The sequence below is a fragment of the Pteropus alecto genome, unplaced genomic scaffold, assembly GCF_000325575.1.
Source record: "Pteropus alecto unplaced genomic scaffold, ASM32557v1 scaffold76, whole genome shotgun sequence".
Classification (NCBI taxonomy): domain Eukaryota; kingdom Metazoa; phylum Chordata; class Mammalia; order Chiroptera; family Pteropodidae; genus Pteropus; species Pteropus alecto.
The window spans coordinates 26,572,215-26,591,328 of NW_006443138.1; the positions used below are offsets into that span (position 1 = coordinate 26,572,215).

Here is a 19,114-nt window from a genome sequence, read left to right on the forward strand (position 1 = left end):
CAAATCTAATTCTGGTATGGAGAATTAGAAACCTCTTTCAATCCTGGACATGTCAATGGGAAACATGAGAAACCCTTCTCATGTAACTCATGTTTCAAAGCGGCCAGGAAACTCCAGCTCTGTGAACCACTTCCCAAATCAACTTGTTACTTACCTTATTTCTCAGGTATCTAGAAGAGCTTTTAATATCAGCATTCAGATGTGAAACGTGAATCAATTTTTCAACTCCAGCTTCCTTGGACACCTGAGCAATTGCTTGGGGAATCTTCACAAAAACATCCTCAAAATCATAGTTTCTGGAAGAAAAAAGAGGGAGGAGGATCACCTAAGAACACCTAACTCGAGATTTCAAAGCTTTTTATCTCAAGCTGGTTTTCATACTGCTGCTGAAATTCATAATAGCTAAACTTTTAAACAGCAATGATTTAACCCAAAATCGAAAAAAAATCTTTTTTCACTGTTCACTATTATTACTGTACATAATTCAAGCCTTACTATAAGTTACAAAGCAGCATGTGTAATATTCTGTGTTCTCAAGGAATCCCTAGGCTGAGGTACTTGAAAAACATCTGACTGCACTGTCTGCACTTATGAGTTGGGATGAAGTTAGTGCTGGGACTGGAAGGAAAATTACTACTTATGTGGGGCCTTTGTTTCCCTCAGGGGGAAAGGAAAAAACTAAAAAGTCAGTCACCAATTTAATCCAACATTAACTAAAGGCTTACTCTGTTTAAGGCACTGTGTTAGTCACTAAGGAGGATATAAAGGTGACTAATACCCTCATCAAAGAACTTAAGAACATTTGATGAGGCAGACATATATGAATAAATCTAAGTCACACTTTAATAAATGCTACAAAAAAGGTGTGAATAAAGTGGTGGGGAACTACAGGAGTCAAACATTATTTGTTGATAAAGGACTCATGCAAAGGCTAAAAAGAACTGTTCAAAGCAGTACTCATGCCACCTTCAATTAACAATGTGAAGAACAGATTCAGGACATTGTCCACACTGGAAAACCAATGTCCATCTTGCTGAACAGTGAAATACAAAAATTCTCCTACTTAATCCCATCCCAGCTGGACAGATACAAGCACAGGACCAATACCTGTCATCGTGTCAAACTGATGACACCAACCACACTGACACAATCTATATGGGCTTTTTTTATGGGCAGCATATCACACTCCTTATCTTACCTATACTAAACTTATGCAACTAAATCCCTGGGGCCAGGGGGGTGGGGAGCAGTCACTAGGTAAGTAAATGGTGGGTATGTAAATGGTTGTTCAACCAATGCTTATTGATGGACTAATTAAAAATGTCACCACTACAATACCTAACGTATAGATGGTACCCTATAAATGTCTACTGAACCTTAAGACAGCTTGTGCAAAGAAGAAATGAGTCAAAGACTTACTTGGTTTCCCAGTCTCTCCCAACAAGATTGATGACCACATTGCTGTGCTCTACTGCTCTTCGGATAGAATCTTTGTTTCTCCCATTCCATTCCTATAACAGCAATAGTCAATCGGATAAAAAACTAAAGGGTGCACCATAGCATGTAACACTTTTGTAGGGGCTCACCCCCACTCTTTTGGAGACAGAGAGTTGAAAGTACATGTTATTCAGGTAATCAAATGATAAAACTAGTAACGACACTATTCGTTTTTAATGGGACATATCAATTTTTGTCTACCCAACTGCCGCAAGTCTATAAAGGAATCCAGTAATCAAGTCTCCCTTTCTGAAATATAGTCAAAGAACCAAGGATCATCTGGGAGGTAAAGTGACTTTCCCTTTTTAGCAGCAAGCAGTTACAGATTAAAGACAGGAGGGTCTCCTAAAGGCTAACAATAAATTGAGAGCATATAACCATTTACTTATTTCTTTTTAACTCTTTCCTCTTTATAACCCCAGATCTAGTCACTTCTACTTTAAAGACATGAAAACAACATTCAGAAAGAAGTGACCTGCCTAAAACTTCAGGGTGAGCCAATGGCAGATTTCGGTGTAGAACTATACTTTTGAGTATCATTTAGGACTTAGGTCAGATTCATGATCCTTATCCAAAAGAGTGACTGGGGTTAAGTAACCCCAGACAAAGGTACAGGGTTTTCTATGTTAAAATAAAATGGAATTTTTAAAGTATTTCAGTGGAAGATAATAAGAATTTCATAGGGTCAAATACTAAGTATATAGTATGAGTGAATGGAGTGGAAGGGAGAGTGAGAGAGGAAGAAAGAAGGGACAAGAGAAAGTAGGGGAGGGGAAAAAGGGAGGGAAGGAATGAGGGCAGGAGTGGGGGAGAGCATGCAAGTGCGAGTGGGTGTGAGCGTGAGTGTGGACACACAAGTGAGCATGAGTGAGCATACTCAAATGCCTGTGTAATTTCGAAAAGACCATTTGTATGATCTCTCCAACCTCCATGTAAAATTTGAAAATACAGCTTACCTCATGGGGTTGCTATGAAGATCAAGTAAAATACACATAAAATCTGCAGCACAGTTAGTGACATACTTATCAAAAAAAGCAGCTCTACGCATAAAGAGCTAAAAAAGGCCTTTTCAGCAAAGATGGCAAGAGTGGGAGAAAAAGAATCCCAAACCACTCGAGAGTGAAGAGCTTGCGGCATTAAATAAATAAAGAGCCCAAGAGAGGCCTGGAGAGAAGGAATCAAATGGAAACCAAATTCCTAGGGGTAAAGCCCAAGAGCCACAGTCAGACCAGTGGTCATTCAGACAGCAGTTTCAAACAGAGACTGAAGTAGAGAAATCAGCATCCTACACCCCAAAATTTCCATCCTTTTCAAAAATAAACAACAATGATATAGTGAGGTTCACCCCCATTATACTTTCCCTGGACTTCCCCTTTCATAATCATTATTATATTCAAAGTTATGTGCTTAGTGTCTGTATTCTGTTAAGACTGAACTCCCTGTGGACTTGTTCATCAAGATATGCTCAGAGCTTAGCTCAATGCCGAAAACATAGTGGACATTCAATAAATATCTGTGGAAAGAATGGAATACGTGTCCTATGGCTCAATTCCAATAATTCCACATTTGCAAGCCTGTAAAAGTTTTCACCAATCATTTGTGAAATATTTTAATTTTGGGACTGACAAGGTGACCAATAATCTTAAATTACGAAGAACTAGGAAAAAGAAGATATTTGAGAATAAGATTTTGGGGGAAAAAAAACACTTTAGAAACATGAAACTTCTAGTATAAATATACTTAGCTTGTGAACATTCAATAAAAAATAAATGAAAAAGCCATTAAGAGTAAGTCAAACTTTAAAGAGATCACAAATAATCTGTATGAAAATAATATCAGAAATTAAGGATGTTTATCAAATCTTTTTTAAAAGAGGAAAGTGTGCAAATTAAGAACTCAGTTCCATATAGGATGATGAAAGTAAGAAAAGTTAGTGAAAAGAACAGTAGACCCAAGCATCAAGGCCCAGAGTGCTTGTCAGCAAGAATACTGCAGGCATTTGGGGCAGCATGATCCGTTATGGAAAGGGACTGTCCTGTGCACTGTAGGATATTAGGCATCTCTAATAAATCAGTCAGGTCTCCAGTAACTGTGATAATCAAAAGAGCTCACATATTTTTAATCACTCCATTGAATGTTCTCCCCGACTCCATTCCCCCTGCCTCGCCCCACTGGCAACTATTGGCATAAAGGAAGAACATGCAAATTAAAAAAATAACAACAGGGACTGCTTGGGAAGAATTATTTTAAGTTAAGTCTATGCCAAGCAAACCAAGTTATAAAACACCCTATATTATGATTTTCTCTGTCTACAGAAACACTGTCCAGTAGAAATATAACTTGAGGCACATATGTAATTCTAAATTTTCTAGTAGTCACATTTAAAATAAAAAGAAACAGTGAAATTCATTTTAATAATGTACTTTATTTAACCCAATATGTCCTAAAATACTATTTCAATATGTAATAAATGTAAAAAATTATTGACGGTATATTGTATATTTTCTTGATACTAGTCTCTGAAATCTGATGTGCATTTTACACTTAATGGCACATCTCAATTCAGACCAGCCACATTTCAAGTGTGCAATAGCTACACACGTGGCTAGTGGCCACCATACTGGACAGCATAAGTCTAGAGCAGGGGCTGGCAAATTATGACCCCACAGGCAAATCTAGCCTACAGTCTAACTATCTAAATAAAGTTTTATTAGAACACAGCCACTCCCATTCCCTTACATATTGTCTATGGCTGCTTTTGGGGTACAAGGGCAGAGCTGAGTAATAATGACAAAGACTCTATGACCCACAGAGCCTAAAATATTTACTATCTGGCCCTTCACAGAAAGTTTGCCACCTGCTGGACCAGACTTTGTAAGAATGCCCTGTGAATGGAGAATGCCCTTGGTCCAGTCTGGGTGCTCTTTATTATACTGCCTCTCTTTCCCCAAAATGACCTTAGTGATCTACATTTGTCGGCTCCCAGAATCAGTAATACAGGCTCTTACCAGAAAGATAATCTGGCCCAGGTCACCCATGGGACGAAGATGCATGATGTCGTATCTTTCACACCGATGGGGTATGATTATCTGTGACCCCATACGTCCTAAAAAAGAATGTATTGAGACAAGGAACAATGTTAACATAATAAGGATACATTATATGACAGTGATTTGGTAAATATTTAAATTCCAGTATATGTGAATTGATACTATCCTTAACAAAAAGTGTATTTTGCCATGTTAGAGATGCCATAACTTTTCAGAGTCCCCTATTACTGTTTTAATGTGCTATATATGAAGTATGAGGAAGTATGAATGTACTCATAATGCACAGCAGACCAAAATCACATAAATCCAAGACAGAGGTTATTCGGAACACTATTAAAATGAAAAGAAACATAACTCGTGGCTTCTTGTTAGGTAACCGTGATAAATGGCATTAAAATATATTAAACTCAAGAAATCTTACTTACCAAGGTGGTTGACAACATATCGGCCCAGGAATCCTGTTGCTCCAAACACAGTGGCCACTATCCCACTGACTGAGGAACGCCCACCTTTCCCATGAGGTATGACTGCATGATGAAGCTGGCGATGGGGTGGGCCATTAAACACGGATGTGGCTACTGCAGCAATAGATGAACCTTAAACAAAAGCCCAGAATACACAAAAATGGAAAATGTTAATATAAAAGTGACTATGAATACAAATACTTTCTTTTCCTAGAAATTTGTAACATTATTTTATCAGTATTTTTATTTACATATGTTAAAGTTTAAATTTAACTTTTAAATTAAAAGTTATAATTTAAGTTCCAATAACAATAATAAACACGAATTATTGCAACAAAGACTCTGTAGGAGATAAAGAAATATATAAAAAGTATAAACTCCCTCTCCTACAGGATATAATTTGCCTAGGAAGATAAATCACATTTAAAAAAAAAACACTAATCAGTTACAAATTAAGAATATAAACCTCTACAGTGAAAGGAACTGAAAGAATGCAAAGTAAAAAACAATGAGTTAGATAATCATGAGGAAAGAGTCTGAATAAAGTGTTTTGAGAAAGGTTTTAAAGAGTAATAGCAGAAAGAATAGATTTCCATGTGAAACACTTAACACATATAACAATGTCGAGGTGGAAATGAATAAGCTCAGTGCAGGGAATAGCAAAAGACTTACCTGAAACAGACTTTGAAACTAAAAATGAATGAAAAATAAAGTTGATGGTATGAGTTTATACTAAGGGAGGCAGAAGGCTGTTAGTAGACAACTTTTTTCTTTTTTTAATTAAATTTATTGGAGTGATATTCATTAATAAGATTATATGCTTTAAGTGTACACTTCTACAATACATTATCTGTATATTTCATTGTGTGCTCACTAACCAAAGTCTAGTCTCTTTCTGTCGCCATATATTTGACTCCCTTTACCCTCTTCAACCTCCCCACACACCCCTCCCAATCTGGTAACCACCATACTGTTGTCTGCATCTACAAGGTTTTTTGTTTGTTCATTTGTTACTTTCTATTTTATAGCCCACATGAGTGAAATTATATGGTTTTTGTCCTTTTCTGACTTATTTTGCTTAGCATGATACTCCCAAGATCCATCCATGTTGTCACAAATGTTAGTATTTCATCTTTTCCTATGTCTATTACATATTCGTATCACATCTTTATCAAATCATCCATCAAAGGACACTAAGGTTGTTTTCATGTCTTGGCTATCATGAATAATGCTGCAATAAACACAGGGATACTTATATCTTTAAAAATAAATGTTTTCAAATTTTGGGGTAGCTACCCAGAAGAGGGACTGCTGGGTCATATGGCATCTCTATGCATTTTTTGAGTAACCTCCATACTGTTTTCCAGAGTGGTTGTACCAATTTACATTCCCACCAGCAATGTATGAGGGGCTCCTTCTCTACAACCTAACACTGGTTATTATTTGCCTTAATGATAACAGCTATTCTAACAGTTTTGAGGTGGTATCTCATTGTGGTTTTGATTTGCGTTTCCCTTATAGCAAGTGAAGTTGGGCATCTTTTAATATCTACTGGCAATTTATATGTTTTCCTGGGAAAAGTGTCTGTTTAGGTTCTCTGCCCATTTTTTAATTGTACAGTTGATTATTGAGTTGTATGAGTTCTTTATGTATTTTTGATATTAGCCCCTTAACAGAGATATTGTTTACAAATATCTTCTCCCATTCAGTTGGTTGCTTCTGTTTTAATGATAGTTTCTTTTGCTGTGCAGAAGCTTTTGAGTTTGAAGTAGTCCCATTCATTTATTTTTGCTTTTACTTCCCTTGCCTTTGGGGTCAAATTCATAAAATTTGAGACCAAGGTCCATAAGTTTAGTACCTATGTTTTCTTCTATATATATTTTTTTAAAGAGTGCAATTCGGACTTAATATAAAACTACTGAAAATCATCAAAAGTAGGTAGGTAAGTAAGTCTGTGTCTGTTTCCTAGGGATGACTTTCCAGTGGCACTCCTCCCAGTTTTTTCCCTATCCCAAAGTATGCATTTGGAGAAAAAGCTTAGCCTACTGAAAAGTTACTGAAACCACAGAAATTAAAAACACACATTGCACTTTACACGTAATAACTATGTATGGTGTCAGATGGGAACTAGATTTATCGAGGTGACCACCTCATAAGTTATATAAAGGTCGAATCACTATGTTGTACATCTGAAACTAATATAATATTTTATATCAAATGTAATTTTTAAAAATATTGCAGATCAGACACATAATAACAAAATAACAACATCATAATAATAGCTAAACTTACAAAGCTCTTACCAGGTGCCTGGCATTGTTCTAAGTGCTTAATAGGTATTACCTTTATTGCCACTTTACAGATAAGGAAACTAAGGCTTGGAGTGGTTAAGTAACTAGCCTAAAGAGCTAGCAAAGGAGACTGAAAAGCAGCCCAGTGAGGTTAAGGGGGGCGGGGGAGGGAGGTATCCGAAAACGAAATTTAAAAAGTGACTGACGGAGAATACAGTAGTCCCTCTTATGCTCAGGAAATACGTTCCAGGATTTCCAGTGAAGGCCTGAAACCGTGGGTAGTACCGAACCCTATATATACTACTATGTTTTTACCTATATATATATATACATTTTCATTTACAGGAGGCATTTTTATGGCTTCTCTTCAGTATATCCAAATTCCCAGCATCACTACTCTTGCTCTTTGGGGACATTAAGCAAAATAAGTGTTACTTTGAACACAAGCACTGCAAAACTGACAGTCGATGTGATAGCCAAGATGGCTACTAAATGACAAACAAGCAGGTAGTGCATACAGCACAGATACAGTGGACAAAGGGATGATTCCCATTCCAGGCAGAACGGAGTGGGAGGGTGCAAGATTTCATCACACTACTTGAAATGGCGTGCAATTTAAAACTTGTGAATTGTTTATTACTGGAATTTTCCATTTAATATTTTCAGACTGCAGCTGACCACAGGTAACTGAAACCATGGAAAGTGAAACTGCAGATGGGAGGGGACTACTGAAGTTAACTCTATAACTCATCAAATGCTGCAGAAAAGTGAGGTAGGGTGAGAACAAAGGACCATAGGATCTAGAATATGTTAGCTGTAAATGGTCTTAACAAGAGCAATTTTATTGGAATAGTGGGAATGAAAGCCTGACTGGGACAAGCAAAAGAATGAGAGGCAAGAAAGTGGTAAGAGGAGTACCGATAATCTTTTGAGGAGGTATGATGTAAGGGGGTAAAGAAATATGGGACTAGAGTAACATGAAGACAAGGGATTTTTTTTTTATGAGACATTATATTGACATAATAACAGAATAACCTAGTAAAAAAGAAAATTAATGACTCAGGAGAGTAAGTGAATAGGTAAGAGAGGATAAGATCGAATGCAAAATAAAGAAACTGGTCTTAGAGCAGAAGGACCTCATCTACTGTAATAGGAAGGAAGGTGGAGAATTTTTGTAGGTCAGCTATTAGATTTTTATGCTGAGAAAATGAGATTGTTCTCATCTGATTCTTTTTTTTTTTAATTTAAGCGGGGCAACCCTTGGTTGATCTCACAGATTGCAAGGACCTTGTCGTCTTACAATCCCTTATTTTTTTATTTTTTATGCCTACAGTATCTAGTCTTCCTAGGTGATCTCCCAACCAAGTACTAACCAAGCCCAACCCTGCTTAGCTTTCATCTGATTCTTTTGATTTCTCTGTACAGCTGAGAACGAGACAGAAGCATATATTAAAAGTTTTAAGAGATTGACAATGTTAAATAATTGTTACGGAGAAAGAGAAAGCAAAGTTCCTAGGAAAATATGCTGAAAATCTACTTTGTAGTCTACCGAAAATCTACTTTGAGATTTGTATTTATGAATTTAAAATAAGGCCAGTCAGTTAGTTTGGAGTCTTCCCTACTTCAATTCTCCACTGCTCAGGGGCAGCCAGGAAATAGAAGGAAAATTTGGCTTAATCAGTATAGTTTTTTTTTTCCCAACAACAAAAGCAGATAGGCTGGGGAGTTGAGAATGTATGAAAGGGAATGATTAAAATGATGAGTAAGGAAGAAAGTGAGGGCACAGGATAAAAGACAGAGCCAATAAAATGGGAGCAATTACTGAAGTCAAAGAATTAATACCTCAAAGAATTGTTATGAGGATTAGAGTAAATGTACATAAAGCATTTAGCACATTATCACACACATTAAGCATTCCATGAATAATAGTTGCTTTCATTTATTACTACTTCAAAATTCCTCAGAAGGTAATATTATACTAACCTCACATGGTTGTTTTTTCCAACAATTATGGGCAAAGCACTATTCTAGAAACTGTGACTAGCACAGTAAAAAAGACAAAGTCCCTGGCCTCATGGAGCTAACATTTGAGAGGGCTGATGTAAGAATTAGTAATACATAGGTAAGTACTCGTCACAGTGCCTTACTCACAGTAGGTGCTCGATAAATATGTCATTACCTTCTTTGGCTCCAGTCTCTCAATTTTCTTCCATTTATTATAAACATCATTAGGAGAGTAATATTATTTATTCTTTATATTCCTCTGCTCAAAAAGTTACACTGGTTTCCTACTGTAGTATCTAAACCAGTAGTCTCCAAACATATTTGCTTGCACACTATTTATTTATAAATTACATACATGTTCTACGTAGTACCAACCTGTTTTACACATTATAAAACATACTTAGAATAGTGTACATAGTTTGAAGGACTTGTTAGCTATTGTTATTACAGAAAACTTTTTTTTTTAAGCTCTAATACTGTATTTTTGTATCTCATTATTACCTCTTGCAAAACCCACTTTGGAAGCCACTGGTCTACACTCTGTTCGGTTTTCAAAGGCCTCTATTATCTGATCCCATTCCAGATCTATAGGTAGTCATTTCACTGCATCCTAAGTACTTCATGATTCCATTTTCACTCCCTTGTCCTCGCCAGTGACAGGAAAATGTCTAATCTCTCTGACTTTCCAGATCATAACAACCCCCCTCCAAAAAAAAAACAGTGGAAGCACAATTCTTCACTAGTCTTCTAATTTTCTCTTACTACTTCAAATGATATCAATCTTTCATTTTTCTGATTTCCTATGGTACTTAATAGTCTCTCCATATTTCACTATATCTAATTGTTTTACAGTTCTGTTTTATAGTGTCTTGATTATGTTACACACTAGACTTGCCTCTCCAGCGTTTTTACTCAAAAGCTAACTTTACCAGAGACAGTTAAAAATAAACATATCTAGAACTGTGGTTAGCAGATAGCTGGTACTCAATAGCAGTTATTACCATTCACAGTCTACATTATGTCAAAGCAATGTAATCATTTAACAAGTATCAGTAAATGTCTGCAAAGAAATCATGGCTACAAAACCATCAACTATAAATGATGTGCACTAAGAACCTTCCCGGTGGTATGTAGGAGCTAGTGCTACCCCAAATGGAAAATAAAAATGGATTCTCCAAATACTTTTGACTCTCACCTCAAGCTGAACACTAGAACTGTGGAGATTTTCAAAATTTACGGTGCAAGGAGCCACTCTCAAAAATTCTGATTCAATAGCTCTGCAATGAGTTCCCATTTCTATTTTTTATAAAAGCTCTAAGAATGACATGCAGCTAATTTTGAAAAAAAAGATATTCTATAATGACTAAAACACACTATGGAAAAATACTACTTTTGGAGGTTGATTGGGGTGTGTTTGTGAAAGGGTAGAGAATCAAAGAATAATGATGAGGTGTAACTATTAAACTACCTTGTTTTTCTAGCCTTAGTGAATGGAAGAGCAAATATACGTTTTCAATTTGAAGACCAAGATAGTAGCTCCAGTAAGAACAGGCGGCTAAATGAAAAACGCTTGAACAAATCCTAATATGTCCTTTACTCTTCTTCCCTTTCCTTTCCATCAAGCTCATTTCACTGCATCCTTCTCTCTCTCTGAGCATCCCTCGCTACCTCAGGCTCCAGCGCCTCGATCTAACATACTCTACGTTTGTAGAGATGCTTTTGATTTAGAAAGTGCTTTTAAAAATACTACTTCATTTAATCTTTTCATAAACTCCCTGGCGTTGTGGTATTATCATTTCCATTGAAACAGGAAGGATCTTAAGAGACCGATTGAAGGTTTGCACAAGGTCGTAAAGTCAATCCATGAAGAATCTTCTCTCCATTATCCTGTCTTCCACTCCGCCCTCACACAAATTTCTCGTAACCCCAAACTCTTACAACGCTGTAAGAAATCTGATTTTCTCGATCCTTTACACGTTCCCCACTTCTTCCTCTTCCCTTCCCGTTGCTCACGTTCTCCCAGTGCAGATCCCTTCCCAAGAACACAATTTAATATGTGAGCTGGGAAAGAAAGGAGAAACCTTACAGAGAGGCAGCTCCAGACCTAGAAAAACAATGGTGTTCACGGAGTCCGCATGACCGCTGCAGCACGGCTCCACTCCTCAAGTTTCGATCCCCGTCTCGGAATCCCGATCTGGGGCCAGTATTCCCGGTGACACTTACGTGACATTGGCAGGGCCCAGAGAACCCGGGGGTGAACGGCAGCCGCCATTTTCTCCCACAATCCCCCACAGCTGGCTCTCAGACCGACTACGGATACTAGGCTGGGTCAAAAGTGACCTTCCACGCCTGTCTGCGCAGGCGCCAACTGGGAATGAAAAGGGGCAGATAAGATTGGGGTGGAGTGTAGTAAAAAGGAGAGCTAGGGTGAGAGAGAGCGATAATGGAGGAAACGTGGAGAGGGGAAAGAGGGAAATAAAAGAACTCCTGAGGTTGGAATCTCCGATCTCTGATTATAGAATGGACCATAAAGATAGTCTCATTGCCGAGTAACCTGAAGTTCAGACTCAACCAGTGACTGACTCAAGGGCATACAAAATTGCAGAATCCGAAATCAGCTTTCCTGACAGTTCATTGTTCCCTGAAAGTGTCAGATAGGGAAGCCATGGTGAGACAGGGAGAAGGTGGAGGCGTGGCTCTTGAACTCCAAAAGTTCTTTAAGCAGAGAACCAGAGTCCAAGGGAGAGATTGGACAAGAAAAGAGTGGAGTGGGGACCCAGAGACTAAAAGTGAGGAAGAGAAATGGAAATGAGGATATACACGTTCTCCTTGCCGACACACGTTCTTTACCCCGAGCCGTTGCTCTTGCTTTTCCTTTTTCCCTATAGCATGCTCACGCAGATAGCACCAGCTCGTCTCTGCTCTCAGGTGACCTCAGAGAAGACTCTGACATCGTATCCAACCAAGGTGGTCGTCATTTTCATGTTTTATTATTATTTATCAACGCACTTATCACCACCTGATGTATGAATCTATAAATTCTTAACCTGGAGTGCGATTCATGAGTGGACTTCAGGAAGTCTGTGAATCTCCTGAAATGTTATGTAAAATTTAGGGGACATGTGTGCCCTCTGCACATTTTTCTAGGAAGAAATTCAAGATGCTCTCTCTAGAGCAATAGTTTGTATTTTTTTTTTTTTTTTTTTTTACTTTAACTGGACTCCTTTGGGAATCTGCTTGTTTTAGAAAGAGGTATTTAGAGCCTCAGGAGATTCCAGAAAGATTAGACTAAACACATTTTTATTTTTTAAATTTTAATATTTATTGTTATTTATGCCTATAGCACTTGGTCTTCCTAGGTGGTCTCCCATCCAAGTACTAACCAGGCTCTACCCTACTTAGCTTAGGAGATCAGACATCAGGCTTGTTCTGGGTGGCATGGCTAGAGACCATACCAGGACCTTCTGTGTATAAAGCAGACTTGCTAACTGCTGCACTATGGAACCATGTCCTAGACCAAACACATTTTCAAATAATTTAATCTGGTCACCCTCTCAATGTCCCTGAGTTGGAGCTAGCAACCAGCAACCTGTCCTGAGATATATACCTTGGACTTAGCAGAAAACAAACAAGGGGATCTTTCTAGACTTGATAATCCTTTCATGCTTTGTTTTTTCAGGAAGAAAGAGAGCACTGCTGGGTTTGACAAAAGACCTGTAGTGAGTAGAGGTTGCCTGTTATTAGTCTTATAAGATTGGTTGTTCCCACTGTACATCACCCCTTCTGTTTACTGAAATGTCACCTCCCAAACTGAATTAGAAAGTAAGATTGGTTGTTCCCACTGTACATCACCCCTATTTACTGAAATGTCACCTCCCAAACTGAATTAGAAAAGAAACTCTTAACGAAATTTTATCAGAGAAATTGACTAATGTTATTCTGTCTTATATTTCTTGGCCTCAACCTATATTCAGTCAGCACTTAAAATCTGGTAATATTTGCCTCTGGAGTCAATATGAATGTAAGTGTACTTTCCTGATACCAATAAATTAACAGACCCCTATTATCATCAGCAACCTCCTAACACCATATAACATTGCCAATTATGTTATATTACATCTCAAAGTCCAACACTGCCCCATATTCTAAATACTAGTTTCAAGGTGACATGATATAGTTGAGAGAACACTAACTTAAAATTCAGACCATTAGATCCCAGTTATCAGTTGTGACCTGGGCAATCTTCTATACCTGTCTAACAGGGAAAATAATATTTGCCCTGTTACCTCAAAAGGTTATTGTGAGGATCAGATGACATGATGGATATGTGCTTTGTCAGCTACAAAGTGCTATATGTGTGTATATACAGTTTTATTCAAATACCTATGAAATATCAAAATCATAGAATGTTAGAACTTGAAGAGATTGTAGAAGATCAAAAAGCCCAATTTCTTTATTTTAAAGATGAAGAAACTAACACCTGATATAAAAGATCATAAGGGATAAATAATATTGTTGAAAGAAGCATGTAATAAACCAGTCAGTCACTTTTGAATTCATTAGCAATTTTAATTCTTATCTTGTGGCCTTGATCAGAAATTCTTTTTGCTTCACAGAAACTATGTATGTGTCCTATACTTAATCAAGAGTACCTAAGATAACATTTCCAAAGTGAATGTACTACTAATAAAGTCCTCAAGCCTAGAAATTGCCAACCAAATGCCTTTTGGTCTGATTTATCCCACTACAATTCCTCAGGTGGAGGCATTGAAGAGGACAGAGTAGTGCTACTGAATCTCTGACTATCTAAGATGAATTTTAACCTAGACAAGTCAATTTAGGCAAAATATCCCCAAATTAATTTTTTTACAAAAGGCAAGATTTTTTTAATGAAAAAGTCCAAGCTGGATCCCATAAAGTGAAGTGATTCCATGGGCTTTGCATAAAAAATTTAGTAGACTTCTCAAATTCTTTCAATTCTTATTTCTGCATCCATCTGGATTTGTCAACGCATAATACTTACTCTGCTGTTTTAAGTAGAATCCATTGGCAAAATTTCTCATCTCATATTCCCTACATAAATCAGACACTTACAGGAGACAATTAATCAGGTAATTAATTGTCTAAGCATCAGAGCCTTGGAGTGTACCTCTCCTCCTACCCCCTCCATCCTTTGATGACTCAATTTCTGGTAGCTGCACTACTGTTGCTATAGAGACAGTGATATCACCAGTTGTGATTCTGATGTCACTCACCAGTCCCAACAAGGGAGAGGTACATGGAAGGCTGGGTGAGGAAACAAGATCTCGAGCTGAGCAAGAACATCCCAGCATCTTCGTTGACTTTAAAACTATATTCTGGAGTTTTCTGTGGTCACTATCCCAGTACTACAGAGGTAGGAAATCCCACTGGTCTGATAAAACAGCCCATTTTCTGATCCTCTGGTTAAAAGGGAGAATTTAGTGACAAGTGATAGGTCTCTTTGCCCAGTCAATTTTAATTTTACATCAGAGTCTTCTGAAAATATATGAGCCTCTCCTTCAGCAGCATTACAGCTAAACCTACTATCTTTGTTGCTGAAGTTTTCATTTCGTTGCAGACTGACCAGACCTCTTTGGTCATTCTTTTGCCAGCATGAGGAGGTCTTTGTCTCTGCTTCTCAGTTTGGCAATGAGACTGGAAGCTGACTACCTGCTGACTTCTCCTCTTTGTTATGTGGCTATTCCAAAAGTTCTTTTCTTTCCAATACTCTAATAGTAAAATCAGACCGGTATAACTTATTTCTGAAGCCTTGGCTAGACAACAGAACTGAGAAAAGACAGGGTATATAGATAACTGTGTTGAGAAAGTATCTGTATTAATGGGGCACTAGAGGAAGAAGCTATTACTAGAGGGAAAGTGAACATAGAGGAGAGCCACTGGAAAGCTAAACAATGAATAGTACCACAGAGATAGATACAACACACACGCACACACACACACACTACCAATCCTATTTAAACAAAATCAATTGAAACTGATTTTGGATGTCTACAATTTATCAGACACTTAGAGAAAGGGAGAGAGAGAAAAAGAGAATGGATGTAATAGAATACATTCTTCTTTTTTTAAAATAGTAATAAAACTTGGTTGAATAAACTTCAAAACTTGATCAGATATGTATCAATCTTGCAATAACTTTCTTTATGCCACCTGTAATTTGAGCTTTTCTATGAGTTTAGGAACCTTGAGTAAATAGGAGCCTCTTGCTTTTGATGAATACAGGAGAAAAATGTCTTGAGATGGAGCTGTGGTCTGGAGTACAGCATCTATAACCAAACCTCTGTATTGTTTATGCCCTCCTTGGCTGGCATTCATGATTTGCAGTCCTCCTCAATTATTGAAGTAATAATCACACTGGCATTTTTAAGGAACATTTTAAGTCAGTCCTTCTAGTGGTTGGAGAATCTTTCTATTGGCCAAAGAAAATTTTCACAGCCTCCCGGATATTAACCTGCAGAACTGTAATATTTGAAAGAATATATTCACTGGTTTTACTATTCCCTCTTTGTGCCTCAATTTCCTAATCTGTAAAATGAGGAAGTTAGAATAAATGGTTTCTAATGTTGATTTATCTTAACCTGTATGTGATTAGCTTCTTTCTTCACCAAACTTAGTAGATAATGAAAAGCATCCTTTTTCTCTCTTTATTTTCCACCCTAACCAAGGATATTAGTAACCAGCTTTGAAGTTAAGAAATTTATGAAACCATTCATTGGCTCCATTAAATTCTTTAGATTTTTCTTTTTTCTATTTTCTTATGAGAAATGTATAGAGATTTAGAAGTCTGAATATCATTATCCTCAAAAGATATTTAAGTACCTCTTTGTACTTACTATTATCCAGAACAACTTAGGAAGCTTAAAGTCTAAAACAAGCTTCATAGATGCAGATAAACATGCAAAAGACATTGAAAATAGAATACAAACATTAGGACATATGTAAACGGAGTGCTTGTTAGATACATATGACTAGTAAGTGTACTTTCTGTTGCTGAAAAAGGAACAAGAGCACTTCTGAAATGTTGATGTTATTGGTATAAGAAGGTCTGTTAATAAATCAATGGATAAGTATTTACACCTTGGAAAAGCCTCTAGGGTGAACTTATCCCCCAAAGGAGTCAAGCTTCAAAAAAGCTTGAATGTATGGCTTAGAACCATAGTAGACTTGAGCAACCCATTTTTTTTTCCTTGTTGTTGTTCTCAGATTCTCCAATTTAAGAAAGAACAAAAAATTGAGCTATCTGGCATTAGAAATAGGCAGTATTCATATATTCATTCTTGCAGCAGACAATTATTGCGCACCAAATTTAAGATCTCGCTACTATAAGGGATACCAAGATGGGTAAGAAAATGCATCTGCCCTCATGAAACCATCTAATAAAGGAGATAGATATATGTGAGCAATTAAAATACTAGAGAGGGTATAAAGATTGAGACAAAATATGACAGAAACTTTGATAATAGAACAATCACATTCAATTAGGTATTTAGAAAATATTTCGTGGCCAGGGTAAGATTTAACCTGGACTGAGAAGTAAGGTGTTCTTTAGAGAGATGTTTTCAAGGGAGTGATGAATATTCCAAGGTACAGTGCCCTAATGTCTTCTATTTAAATGTCTTGGTCGAGGTAGTATAAGGAAGGTAATTGATCTGGAAGCTTGTTTTGATATTAATTATGAATTCCCTCTTATAACATGAGGATGTATATTTTTCTCAAGTCCTCAAAGGAATAATTACAAAGTGTTTTGAGATAATGAATTCAGGGCACTTATTCTCCATTCTAGCTACTTCTGACACCTTTTTTCAAGCAAGTTTGAAATTAGGCTAAAAATTTTGTTTTCTCATTGTTAAAAAAGCCTACATATCAATGATTTGAAAGTGGGATATAGTCACTTCAGAAATTATTGGCCAAAAGATGAGACCGTTTTTGTCATCTGGAAACCATCAGACTGCATAAAGAATAAGATCTGGACTTTAAATCTGAATGTCATTTTGTGCTCATCACTTGTATACTACATGTGAAAAATAATGAATAAATAAAAATTATTTGGAAATAAGAGCAATGTGGCTCATATGTAAAAGTAGTCAATTTTTATGTCTTTTCATTGCAGATTCCTTATATTACATGGCAGGAAGGGTGGGTAAATTTAGGAATAGTGAAGACAAAAAACAATTAATCAAGAGCTTTCCTCATACCTCAGAACTCATCCTCAGTAAGAGTAAGTGATCACATAATCTCCTTACTTTTTGTACTTAATTTTTATCCTTGCTTTTTAATTATGCTATATAACTTAAATAAGTCTGTAGAGCCTATTGATTCTGCCATTTTCTATTAGAAGTAATTCATTAAGATGAAATACAAACTGGCAGTTAAGAGATTTGCAACGTCAGCAGTCCAGGACTGCCCATTTCCAAGTCGTCTCATTCTTTGGCTGAGTAGTAGTACCATCCATTCCTTTCTTCGTGGTAATGATTCAAGCATAAGAATATTTATATTTAATAGTGAGCTGCTAAGAGACAATACAGGGTTTAACTTCATAGATATTAACAGCTTTCTAGTTAGGGTTTGAAATAACATTCGAATGAGATACCAAAGAAGGTTAGGAAATCTCAGAGAAAATTTAAAGAAAAGAATAAATAATTTTGGCGCTGGCCCATCTTTCTCAGAGAGAGTCTCTCAAGATAAGCCTAGGACCGGGGATTCTCTATTCTAGATGTATGTTAGAATCACCCATGGAGCTTTTAAGAAATTTAGTACCTAAGTTTACCCACCCTAAAACCATTGAAATAAGATTCTCTGGGGTTGGTATCTCAGATTCAATATTTTAAAGCACTTTCCTGGATGATTCTAATCAGGGTGGAGAACCCATTGCTTACCTAAGGAACCTGTTATTATAGTGTCAGGAAGAGTAAAAGAAACTGTTTCCCTAGCTCTGTAATCTGAGTCAGTGATCGAAGTGTTAAAATCGGTACACATCCTGTAGGAGCAAAAAACAAGTAGATCTTATAAGATCTTACTTTTTATTTTTAATTACCTATAATATTCTGTATAACAAAATTAATGAATCCACTTATAAATAAGTTTAAATCCTGTGAATAATCTGTGTTTGACTTGCGTTGGTTTTATTTTAAAGGAGGTTGTCTACCCCCCACCACAGCCTAAAGTCCTTTAAAACAAATATTTCCAATTAACCAGATATTCAACCCCTATTAATGCTTCACTTATTTCAAGCAATTCTTTATAAAACACAATTTTACTCTAAAAAAGAGGTTAAGCTTTTGGACTTTATTATAAGAGAGTTTTAAACCAGTATATTTGTTAGAATCAAAATATGAATATGCATGTATGTTTCACAAAAATGTTTTGGGACATTGGGGAGAAAAAACTGGCCATTTTATCTCACCTTGCTTATTGAGAAATATAGATCTAAGCAGCATTTATAATAAAAGAGGAAAACTTCAATGCGGAAGCCTGGTGATGGAAGTCTGGCATGGAAAAAGAGGACAAAGAGAAGCTTTTCATACTTGCAGATTAAGAGTAGGCACATACCATAATTATTCTTGTTCCCAAGAACCGCCTAATAAGATACTGTGGGAAGTGGGTGAGACCAAGGCCAAAGACCAAAGGAGTATGAGATGCTCAGCTGGGAGGTGAGGCAATGCAATCAGCAAGTATATGCAATTCTTTCAAGAAAAGTGGCTACAAATAAGAAAAATAGTAGCAGGTAGAGGGAGATTTGAGGTGGAAGAAGACAACTAAAATGAAA

The 19,114-nt window shown here is 36.8% G+C and overlaps 1 protein-coding gene across 2 annotated transcripts in view; it reads right to left on the bottom strand.

Annotated features, from left to right (window-relative positions):
• Nucleotides 1-11,665, bottom strand: part of NDUFA9 (NADH:ubiquinone oxidoreductase subunit A9) — a 27,938-nt gene extending 16,273 nt beyond the window's left edge. The window contains exons 1-5 of one of the 2 annotated variants that reach the window (XM_006923838.3): nt 11,530-11,665; nt 4,973-5,143; nt 4,506-4,603; nt 1,420-1,511; nt 155-296 (exon numbers count right to left, since the gene is read on the bottom strand). In XM_006923838.3, the coding sequence (XP_006923900.1) occupies nt 155-296; nt 1,420-1,511; nt 4,506-4,603; nt 4,973-5,143; nt 11,530-11,578 (552 nt within the window). In that variant the 5' untranslated portion in view covers nt 11,579-11,665. Of the gene's footprint in view, nt 1-154; nt 297-1,419; nt 1,512-4,505; nt 4,604-4,972; nt 5,144-11,392 lie in introns of both variants that reach the window. The other variant, XM_025041037.1, reaches the window with a different exon arrangement.
• Between the last annotated feature and the right edge of the window lie 7,449 nt (nt 11,666-19,114).